Source organism: Trichosurus vulpecula, chromosome 1 (assembly GCF_011100635.1).
Source record: "Trichosurus vulpecula isolate mTriVul1 chromosome 1, mTriVul1.pri, whole genome shotgun sequence".
Classification (NCBI taxonomy): domain Eukaryota; kingdom Metazoa; phylum Chordata; class Mammalia; order Diprotodontia; family Phalangeridae; genus Trichosurus; species Trichosurus vulpecula.
The window spans coordinates 311,979,285-311,991,628 of NC_050573.1; the positions used below are offsets into that span (position 1 = coordinate 311,979,285).

The 12,344-nt window shown below is 33.6% G+C and overlaps 1 protein-coding gene across 1 annotated transcript in view; it reads right to left on the reverse strand.

Annotated features, from left to right (window-relative positions):
* Nucleotides 1-11,946, reverse strand: part of LOC118829274 (glutamate decarboxylase 1-like) — a 49,308-nt gene extending 37,362 nt beyond the window's left edge. The window contains exons 1-5 of the mRNA XM_036736281.1: nucleotides 11,910-11,946; nucleotides 11,251-11,337; nucleotides 4,124-4,252; nucleotides 2,923-3,165; nucleotides 774-864 (exon numbers count right to left, since the gene is read on the reverse strand). Of these exons, the coding sequence (XP_036592176.1) occupies nucleotides 774-864; nucleotides 2,923-3,165; nucleotides 4,124-4,252; nucleotides 11,251-11,337; nucleotides 11,910-11,946 (587 nt within the window). The remainder of the gene's footprint in view (nucleotides 1-773; nucleotides 865-2,922; nucleotides 3,166-4,123; nucleotides 4,253-11,250; nucleotides 11,338-11,909) is intronic.
* Between the last annotated feature and the right edge of the window lie 398 nt (nucleotides 11,947-12,344).

Sequence of the window (12,344 nt, forward strand, 5' to 3'; positions counted from 1 at the left end):
TATGTACATATGGATGAACTTACTCTGCAGGTAGCTCATGCAACTATTTATCAATGTTTTGAAAAGTTTTTATTGATAAAGCATTATTTTTCCCTTAGGTAGAAAATTAGCCTGAATTTAATGGAGAATCACGATGATGGTGACTTTCAGAGCAAAAGGAGATATACCACCACTGTTGATTATTTAAAATAGCAAAATTACAAGGGATTTATGTTTATGGTCTGTTCCTATACATTCATTGATTCATTCATTCACTTACTCACTCACTCAGCAATTCTTCATTCATTTGACAAGGATACACTGACCACCTGGCTTCTACCACTATAAATTGACTTAATATCTTTCATTCATGTTATTTGGGTACTGAAGTTCAAGTTAAACAATTCTGGAGATGTACTTTGTGTTCTGGGAGTTCTGATCCCTGAAAATCTTGTGACTGAGTGGCTCAGTGACTTCACATGAATATCTCAGCTATCTGAATGGATTGTACAAACTGTGGAGAAGACAGATGAGAATGTTATGGAATAGATGGTGAGAATTTCCAGATTATAGGGTGACTCTAATAATACCACAATAAAAAAGGAGTGAGGCATGTTTCCTGGGCTTCAGTGTCTCAAGTATCATAACTGTGATTCTTGATACTACCAATAACACCAGGGGAGGGGCCTCTCAGAATTTGGGGCTACTTTGGGCACAGGAAAATACTTCCTCAAGAGAAATCAGTTCAATGAGCTGATTAGTAAGGCATCTGAGGGTAGGGAAAACCCACTTACATGTTGGTATTTGCAGTCGCTGTCAACCACTCACCAGCCAATCCAATCATATCAAGCCCACTGGAGAGCTGATTAAAAAAGCGAGGGTGTCCTAAGAAGAAACAATGAACAGAGGCGTTACACATGTTATCAAGAGGCAAAGCATAAAAACTTGGTCACTAAACCCAAAGAATTCATTATTAAATGCTCACTATATACTAGACTAACTGCAAGGGATACAAAGATAATCCCTGAACTTAAGGATTTTAAATTCTAATGAAGATATGTTAAAACTAGACATATACAAGATATATACAGAGCAAATGAAAGGTATTCTGAGAAAGAAAGGCACAACAGCTAAGGACATGGGAAATGCTTCCTCTAGAAGTTGCAATTTGATCTGAGACTTGAATGAAGCTCAAGAAACTAAGGTCGAAGTGAAAAGGAAGGCACTCCAGCTTGAGGTATAGCCAGTGCAAAGACATGGAGAAAAGGCTAGAATGTTATTTCAGATCAGGGGTTTTTCCTCTTTCAGAACCTTTTTCTTCACCAATGAATTATTGGTTGTTTGTTTTGTGCAGTTTTTAAAATATCTTAACTGGAACTTAAAATAATCATTTTCTTTGTAATTCTATGCATTTAAAACATTATTGTGAGAAAGGTCCATATAAATATGTATCCAGACTATGAGTCCAAGAATAAATATTTAGAATTGATGGGGGGGGTGGAAGAGAGAAACAGAGAGAGAGAGAGAGACAGAGAGAGAGTGAGAGAGAGAGAGAGAGAGAGAGAGAGAGAGAGAGAGAGAGAGAGAGAGAAGGAGAGAGAGAAGAAAAAGAAGAAGGAGGAGGAGGAGAAGGAGAATTAAAAAACAGGAAAAGGAAAAGAAATCCTTGTGAAGGTGCAGAAAAAGCAAAAATCTAACAAAATACAGTGTAGAGGTGGAAAAATTTTTAATTAAACACAGCTAAGAGGGAAGAAAAGAAGCATGGGTGAGTATAGACAAATTCAATGAAAAACTGGATAAAAACCATTCAAACTAAACCAACAGATTAAATCAATAAATTAAAATTCACATGCTAAGAGACAGGTAATAGACTCAAGATGGAAAGTTAAATATACATTTTTAGATGTGGAAAACATGAGAATTTGTTTTGTTTGATTACGCATATGTTATATATTAGAAGGTTTTTTTGCATATGTTATAAGTGCTTTACATTTCTTTTTCTTTCCCTTTTAGGGGTAGGAGGATAAGAGGGCAGGAAGCAGAAAGGAGAGCAAATAAAAATTATTCATTGAAATTTTTTTTGGAAAGTGCTATCTCACTGGAAAAAATCAGATTATTGAGACTTTTATCAATAACACTGTACATTTGACAGAATTGAGAGAGGATTTAGAAGAGCCCTTTTCTCTAGGAGGTCCCATTATATAAATATATAAATTCATTTAATGAGAACATTCCATTATGGCACCATTATTAACTGAGGGGTTTATATATAATTTAGCTTTCCATTTTAAAAACCAAATTGAATAAAAGTCTGATTTCTGACATTGACTAGCTATTGGGTTACTTAGCCTCTGTGGTTCTCTTTCAACTCAACAAGATTTAGCTAACAAGTGGTAAAGAGATTGCAACAAGTATTTAAGTAGGTAGTCCCCATGTTGGAAGTATTTTACAATGATGAAAGCAGAGATAGCTGGGGTATTAAAAAAACACACAGCTCATGTACTTCATTTCTTCTGTAAACTATTAATATACATTTAAAAAAACTCAGAATATTGGGTAGATTCACTATAAAAGATTTATGAAAAATGATGAATAATAATCATAAAGAATCAGAAAAGTCATCGTTATGATCTTCTAAACAAAAATACAGGTTAGAAAGGTCTATAATGGAATAAGTAGATATGGTGGAGTAAGTAAATATATTGATAAAACCATGGTTCCATCAAAATACTCAAGTAATATTCTTTCCTTGCTACATGAAATTATATACAAACATGTATATCCACACATATATTTACATATGCCTATACATCCGTACTCAGATTTCCTGAAAATGTACATTTGGTAATAAGCTTTACAGTGGTAGTATGCCATTTTAGGTATACTCTACTCTCAAAAAGCACTTCTCAATATGAAAATGTACCTTCCTGTTTTACATATCACCTGTTTTAACTCCATATTTTAATGTATCTCTGCAATCAACAAGTAGCTGTTCCAGTGGTTCAGGTTCTTCAGACAGTTCTAAGTTGAACCCATCCAAACCTTCAAGAAGTTGGTGAGGATGGTGAAAGTCGAGTATTTTACTTTTCTCATCAAAAGTTTTTCTGATATAACACAGGAGAATGTCGACCACCTCTAGCAGAAAGCATTCTGTGAATTCACCTCCATGTTGAGATGGTAATAAATCTAAGAAAAGAAAAAAAACTCAAAGAAGAATCAAGATTTTATTTCAGACTTAGGTAAACAATAGTTTCCAAGAAAAATCCATCAGGGATTCCTTGAAATTGTACTAGTAAACATAGTTTATGATAATGTGGAAATCAACTATCAAGTGGAGACCAAAAGTTTAGGGAAATTCTGGATTGTAACATTCGTTGTTGCAGTCTGATCTTGTCAGCATACTGTAACAGAAGAATTCTAGAACTAGTCTGAGACCAACATTCGAGCAGCCCATCCATTGTGTTCTGTCTACTCCATGCAGTTGGAATAATTGACCCATCCAAATGCCTGGCACATGGTAGATACTTAATAGATGCTTATTTAGTAATTGAATGTGAGTCAGGGATTATTGGCTCTTCATGATCAACATGTGAAAAGGTGAATATGAGAACAGATTATCTCTTCATTGACTTTCCAAGAAACTTTTGTTGATTTTCTTTTTAAAATAATTTGCAAACCATGATTTTTAAATTAAAAAATCTTTATGGATAACTTTTTCAGATTTTTTCAATTTCCAAATATATCAATGCTTCCTTCCCTATTCAGAGAGCCATCTCCTATAAAAAGAAAAGAAAAGCAAGATGGAAGGAAGACAAGCAGGAAGGAAGAGGAAGAAAGGAAGGAGAGAAGAAGTGAAGAGAGAAAGAAAAAAGAGAAAAAATGAGGAGAGAGAGAGAGAGAGAGAGAGAGAGAGAGAGAGAGAGAGAGAAGATAAAAAAAAAAACACAGCAATTAAATCTGACAGTATGATGCAATGCACTATACCCATAGTTCCCCCTCCCCTCTGCAAGGAATGGATGGAGCACCCTGTGATTTTACATGAAATATATTCTTTTTTTCTTAGCAGTATACATCAAAACATTGAGATTCTTTTATAACACAAAAAATGACAAAGGGGAAAGGTATGTGAGCCCTTCATTCTTACCTGAGGCATAAACATTTGAAAAATCAGGCATGAAACTTTCAATATTATCAAATTTTCCCTTGTCTTCTTCATCACCTTGAACACCATAAATGTATTTTTTTCTCCTCTGTACTTCATGCACCTGTACACCTGGACAAAAACATTTTGAGAGAAGCTTGTTCTGTGATTGTGAAAAAATTTCAGATGTCACTTATGTGGGGTTATTTTGAAAATCTCATAAATCTCATAAAAGAAAACTATAATGGTAATAATCCTTTTAAAACTTCACCACATTATTTTCAGTAAAATCCACTTCTTAACTTATTGCATGCTATGTTTATCTTGGCCTATGAATTAGTTCTTCACTATGATTTAACTTTCCACGTATCTGTCTTTTGTCTCTCCCACTAAATTGGAAGCTCCTTAAAGGCAAGATTGTGTCCTACACCCATTCTCCCCCATGGCATCCAGTACTATGTGTAAAATTTGCATATAATAAATCTGAACTAAAAGATGCAATATTACATAGTATATAAGCACTGTATACATAATACAAAACACAGATATAATAATATAATAATAAAGGCTATGAAAGAGTTCACCTTATATGAATTTACCCCTTATTTAAAGAAAAAAACATGTTTTTTTCTTTAAAAAAATTCTATCAGCTAATCAATGATCATTGGAGTCTGATTTTGGCATCAAAAATCAATTAACATTAATGGATACTTGCCTTGTGGACAGTTTTGAAAAGTTAATGTCGGAAACTAGAACTGCTACATCATTCTGGTAGGGAACTTCCATGTAAGAAAATTCCCTCTACAAATGAAAGTTGACACCTTCCCCGCAACTTATAGTTCTAATTTAGTTACCTAGAACATAGAGGTTAAATCGTCTGCCCAGGGTCACACAGCCAGCATCTATCAAATGCAATACTTAAACCCATATCTCTGTGTTGTCAAGGCACCCTCTAACCAACAAACCATCCCTTCTATCTCTATTTCTCTTTGTCTCTGTCTCTCTCTGTCTCTCTGTCTCTGTCTCTGTAGCTCTCTGTGTCTTTCTCTGTCTCTCTCACCTTCTCCCTTTTCCTGTCCATCTCTCCCATCCCCTTCCCACCCAACAATCTTCTTCTCTCCCCTCCTCTCCCCCCATTCCCCTCCTCTTCTCTCTCTATCTATTTACCGCTCCTTTCTCTGGCAATGAGTCCTAGACATAGACAGCAGAGGTTTCCATAATGTTCACATCTCAAAGTACAATGAGTACTAATCAGGTCTGACTTTGGAAAAAACAATGTATATGATTCCCTCTGCTAATGAAGAATCTTGGTGTTGCACTGATATTGAATAATTAAAATTATAATTACAACTTTGGTATAGTTTGAATTGCCATCACTGCCCCAAATAACTTTTTTTCTGTTTTATTTTTATTTGAATAAAGATAAATCTTGATCCCCTGAATACTGTGTCACTTGACCTCACTGGGTCAAAGTTTGCTCATCTATGAAATGAAGTTGAGGAAATAGGTGATCTCTAGGATTTGGGCCTGTTCTAACATTTGACTGCTATAAGAATAATGAATGTATCTAGAGAAGGGAAGGAGCTAGAAGACTAGAACATCTTCTTTGGCTTTAATACTGGAGAATGAGAAACAAATCAATCTTTCTACCTTTAGATTGTAAAGTCAGAGGGCCTGCCTTAGAAACAATTTAATTCACTCGGCAGTTGGCTATATGAAAATTGGAATCAAAGTTATACTGGCTATAAGTTCTAGTGTCTCTAGTATTCCTAAATTTGTCTTCCTTTCAGATTTCAGGGATTTTATTTAATAGTTTGAATATTTGTTGAATTTTGTTGAATATTTTGAATAATCAATATACTTTGAATATTTCAAATGAGAGAAATTATTTTCTATTATATTAATAACCCATTATTAATTAATATGCAGACTTTTACTCCCTTATTCAGGGACTAGTCCCTGTAGGTCAGTCAGCCAGTCTCTGAAGAATAAGGTTGACAGATGAGATTGCCCATATCTTCCAGGAACATCATCCTCAGTCTTGGGTGACCCCCACACAACTAGGACACCTTACTTCTGTTAATAGTATAAACAAAACCTAATCTAAATGAATTCAGCCCCAAAGAATTAAGCCCATGCCCCTGTACCCCTCCCTTGAAAATTAGGGTAACCCAGCTCATGAAGGAGAAAATCAACCTGAGTGGTCTGTTAGGGATGGATTCCTTTGTCCAGATTGCTAGAGGTGGTTGAGTCTCATGATCAAGCCAAGTTCTCAGCAGGAGGAGCTAAAGATTTTAGCCCACTTCCTCATTTATATGCCCTTCCTCTAATTAATTGTTCACCAGGGTTGATTTCTCCTGTCAGGGGAATTCCCTTTCAAAATAATATTCAAGGCATTCAGCATCTCTATTAGGTGTCTTTGGTTACCAAGAGAAACACTGACCATCAATTTATTGATTATAAGCTAGCCTAATGACTAAATTTGTCATTAATTACCCAGAAACTCTTTCTTTCCAATTTTCATCCATCTCACAAATAAATTATATATTGGAAAATTTTGAATTTCTGTTCTTTGAAATACCCAAAATACAGCTCTACTGTTTTTTCCTATTGTTTCACAATCCTTGCCCTTACTTTAAAAGGCAAAAAAACATAATACTGTAGATTTGGCTATGTTGAATTTAAAATATTTTAAAATTTTAGAGAACATAGGGCTTAAGTGATAAAGTCCATAGCAAAACAAGCTAGGCAAGTAGGTGGTTCAGTGGACTATTTGACTTGGAGTCAGGAAAACCTAAATTCAAATCTTGCTTCAAATGCTTACTACCTGTGTAGTCCTGGAAAAGTCACTTGACTCCTCTCAGCCTGTCTCCTCATCTATAAAATGCACGTACTTCTCAGGGTAGCTATGGGGAAATTCTTATACTTGAGAATGTCATTATATTCTGTAAAGTATTTTACAAACCTTAAAGTCTATTATTATTAGTTATACCTATAAAAAACAAGAATATATAATATATAAATATTATATAAATGTATAGAACATTTATATAAATACGAAATATTCAATATATTTAGATATTTATCATATAATTATACTATAATATTATATATGGTCTATGTATATATTTCTATATGTAAATATTATATAATATATACCTATAAATATACAGATAAACAATGCAGTTTTTCTTCCCATCCAATTGTATTCAAGTGGAAAAGATAAATACAAGATGGAAGGCTTTTTGTAATAATAAGCTTTTCAGGGTTTTATGGTTTAGGCTTTTTGATTTCATATCTAATCTTATCCTTTAGTTATATAAGGGATAGGGACATGAACTAGACTTGTCCTTTCATTGGTATAAGGAATTCTCTGGTAAAGAAAACTCCCTCCATTGAAGCAGGTCAGCATCCTGTCTGTAATTTATAGCCTTAGAGATTTGCCTAAAGCAAAAGAAGTTAAGCAGTTTGTGCAAGGCTGAAGAGCTATTTGTGTTGGAATTAAGACTTGGCCTCAAGTCTTTCTGGCTCTAAGGCCAGTTCTCTTTCTACTGTACCAAGCTGCAACTCTTTCAATACTAATCAAGGATGGTCAGGAGGAACAGAAATTTATGGGTAGGGCCCTACATTTGGGATACAACTACAAAAAGAAAAAAGAATAAAAAGAAAAACAGCCATTGTACTCAATAAGCTTATATTGTACTGGGAAGTAGAGAATGACATATGAACATATAAGTACATAGGAAAAGAGTATCAGCAATGAGAAAAGTAATTCAGAATCAGAGATAATAAGCACTGTTAAGAGGAATCTTAATTTAAATTCATCATAGGCAGGTCCTAGATAATCCCTACACAATGATGATTCTAAGATTGCACTGCAAATACATGAAATGAAGTGGCTGAAGAACATCATTTTACAAAAGTACGAAGTTTAAGAGCTTTGCATAGACTCAGAGATTGGGGTTTCTTCAATTGGAGACTTCTGCCCTCTAAACTCAAAGATATAACCATTTTGCAGCTATCTGTGCAAACATGATCATCTGCAAAAAGTAATATTTTAGAGCCAGTAAGATCTGACATGATGCTTTTGTCACCTCAACCTAGATAATACTCAAAGACATGCTTTCCCTAGATATGTCCTAAGTCAGGGACCATCTCATTGATATTCTATATGTTATACTTACTGAGTTGTGACCACTCATTAAATGATAACTAACAAACCAAATAATAAAAAGTGACATTTATAAAAAGCACTGAATTTTGAAAACCAAACTCTCTCATTTGATAGAAATTAGGTCCATTGTGACTATAGAAAAATGAGACAATAAATTAATAGTTGCCATCAGAAAATAAACATTTTTATGTGTCTATTATGTATCATGCATAATGCTAAGTACTTGGGATGCAAAGAAAAGCAAAAGATATTCCTTAAAGGAGTTCCCAATCTATTGTGTAGCTAACATGTAAAGGAGAGATTTTGGGTGGGAGTTGAAGAAAGCCAGGGAGGTCAGGAGGCATTAATGAGAAGGAAGAATATTCCAGGAATGGGGGACAGCCTCTAAAAATGCCCTGAGTCGGGAGATGGTGTGTCATATGGGAAGAAGAGAAAGCAGTCCATTGTGACTGGATCAAAGAGTAGATACAGAGATGGGGCTGGGGTGGAGGTTATAAGAAGTAAGAAAACTGTGAAGTCAACATGCTGAACAAAAAGTAAAGCACTATATAAACATAAGCAGCAGCCACCACCACCACTACCACCACCACCATCATCATCATCTGCATTTTAGAGACAAGGAAATTGAGGTTCCTGGAGGTTCAGAGATTTGCCACTAACCACACAACTAGTAAGGTCAACACACTGGTTTCAATCAAGGTTGTTTCTGACTCTAGGTACAGCCAGTTTTCCACAGTAGCATGTTGCCTATCTAAATGAAAAGTGTTGTTGGTTTCTTTAAATGAAAATTTCACAACTACAAGGTAAATTAAAACAGAGCCTTAAAAGCCTCATACTTTGACCTGAATTTGCTTTGTCATGTTCTTTTTTTTTCTTCAAGCAGACCATGTTATATTGACTTTCTTTTAAATAAAAGGAATAAATGAGTTGTGATGAGAGGATGATTTCATATTTATAAAGAAATCTCTTCCCAGGAGGTTAAACATATTTAAGTTAAATTTAATTTATTAATCCTCGTATCTGTGGTTTCAAAATTATTATTTTTAGTGTATCAGAGAGAAATATCAATTGATAAGAAAGGGAGAAGGAGAATCCAGTTTATATGTACGCACCAGTCTATATGTATCCAATCATACACAATAGCTAACATGTAGGAAGACTAGGAAAGAAGGAAGGAAGTAACCACAAAGGGGAATTATAGTGCTTAATGCAAAGCAATGAATTTAACCTGTTTATTATGAAGACTTTCTAAAATGCCTCTCAGGACTTGAATATGACTCGAGCTCTGGAAGAGGTTGTTTGTTTTGTTTTATTCATTTGTTTGTTTGATCAACAGCTGTAATTTCATTGTTTGAAGGACAGAGATGAAGGACTTCAGAAGCAACAAATAAAAAGGGAGATAGAACAGAATTATGTATTAAGAAGATATACTTCTGTGAGAAAATCACAGTGGAAAACATTTGAAGAATAACCAATGGAGGCAGAAAGAGAAATAATATTATCATCACAATATACTACAGACAAGAAAAAAAGGAAATAGATGAGGAGTTTGGGAAACAGATCAGGAGCCTAACACAGAACAGTAATGAAGGACTTTAAGTATCTTGACATCTTCTGGAACTATCTGTCAAAATGAGCAAAATTATTTCTCCTTGCACATCAATTTTGATTCTTGAGAATTGCTCTTTCTTCTTACCACTTATCCTGTGCCATAAGGTTTATTAAACACTTTCCATGTAATATTCCATTTGAGCTTGCCTTTGGATGGAAAATCTAAGAGGAAAGCGTAAAAGTTGAAAGGTTCCAGATTTAGGCAATGTAAACTAAAACTTCCTAACATTTAAAACTGCCTAAATAAAAACAGGTTGCTCCATGAGGGTCTCCCTCACTTGCTGGATAATCTGTAACAGGATTCCTTTTTAGGTATGTACTACACTTAAAGCTTCCTGAATCCCTTTTAATACTGAAAAGCTGTCATTATGTGACTCTGATTTTATTGTTAAGGTGAAAATTATGTTATTTTTAAATACACTCCAATCCACACTTACAATTTGTGGGACCTCAGAAATATCATGATCTCTCCGAATCTCAATTTTTTCTTATACAAAACAGAGCTAATAAGACTTCCATTGCCTATCTCACTGGGGATTTGTAAGGGAAAAAATTGTAGTCCTTTCAGTCTTATATAATTGTGAGTTATTAATATTTCCATTAAATTTACTTACCATAATTATCTTGACCCTCCAATTTTAACTCTAACATCTATAGGGGACTCATTTCAGGTGCCAATTCACTAAGAACTGGAGGATCAATGTGTCTGCTAATAAAGCCTCTTGTGAAGGAATATCTCACAGTTCAGTTATTTAAAGTGATTTAAATTGACCTAAACTATATAACATAATAGTAGTATGATTGTTCTTTGTTTATCAAATATTTTATAATATAATACTATATGCAATTGTTATCACTCATGATTTTGGAATCCATTATTTATCCATAACTGAAATATTTTATCAAAGGCAAGTGATGTAAAAGTTCTACTGAAATCACTGTTCATTATTTTGCCAAATAAAAGAATGAAATAATCATTTGTTAAGGCAGTTGATAGTTGATTGGCCTTTTTTTATACTGGACTTGCTCTGTTCCACTTTTAGTATGCTTTATTATAATGATATAAGTTTGTCTCTTTCCTTATTTTTCATGGTATCTATAATTCTTTGATCTTCAGTAAGATTCATTTTGTTCTATTGTAAAGATGATTGAATACTTGATCCCATTTGTGGAGTTCATCTCCCTTACTATGCATCAGGGTAAAGAACAGGTAGTGTTTCATCATTAGTTCTTAAAACTAAAAGTTCTTTTATTCTTAACTTAATATGTATTATTGATTATGATGAAAATTCTTAAGATGACCAAATTTAAAGCATGAAGTGCATTTTCAAATAATTTGTCTTACCTTTGGACCTTGTTGATAAATTTCTCATGCCTATGTGATATCCAGTAACTGTTTGGGAAACAAAATTGGTTTTCTTGGGTTTCACAACTAGAAAAAAAATGAATAAAATAACTCAGAACCTTAAAGTTCAGCAATTTTTAAAAATTGTTGGAAGGTAACATTCTAGAAACAACTTTTTTTTAAATATTTGTCTTACATAGCTACTATTTTGCTAGACAAGGAAAAAAGAATGAATGACAAATTATTCAGGAAATATTTGCAGCCAAAACTTTTCTCCAACATACATGTATATACATATATATATATATATAGTCACACATATTTGAAGAAAATTCTACATCACATATATGTATACATGTATGTGTATATGCACATGAACAGAAAAATTCTCACACACACATTAATAGTTAAGCAATAACTCTTGATCATAATTAAAAATCTACTTTCTTTGTCAGGTTTCAATTAATAACAAATTGTACAAAGTAGAAAGTGATTATTTTTCTCTACCTCTGCATCTGAATGAAGTTGAAAATTGTAGTACATTGTATAAAAACACTTTGTTGTCTTACTCTATCACACCAACACTAACCCCACCGTTTTAAAGACAACCTGTAAATAAAAATGAATAAGCACAATTTTTCTGTATGACTTTTACTTACTAGGAGGACTAACAAATCCATGCCCTCTGAAATCCATGTCCTCTGAAAAGAATCTAAAATAAAAATGACACACCTGAAGATCCAGAATTCACTCTTACAAATACAAAATAATTATGGTTCTCTACATTTCAATGGGTATGATTTATATAGCAGGCAATTTTAAACCTCTTTATTTGAGGCATAAAGAGGCTTTAGGGCGTTTCTATTTGCTGAATCAAATGGGTGGAGATGGAAAATTTTCTATGGGAAATGATCAAATAATTTAAAACAATTCTACTTGTGTAAATACTTTCAAAAATAAGCTTATATTTTAATCACACATATTAGCTGCTACTTCTTTCACAGCTCTTAATTATCTCCGATATAAGTGACACCATCAAATATTTGAAAAGTATAAGGAAGACAAGTAAGAAAATTCATTGTACACTCTAATGG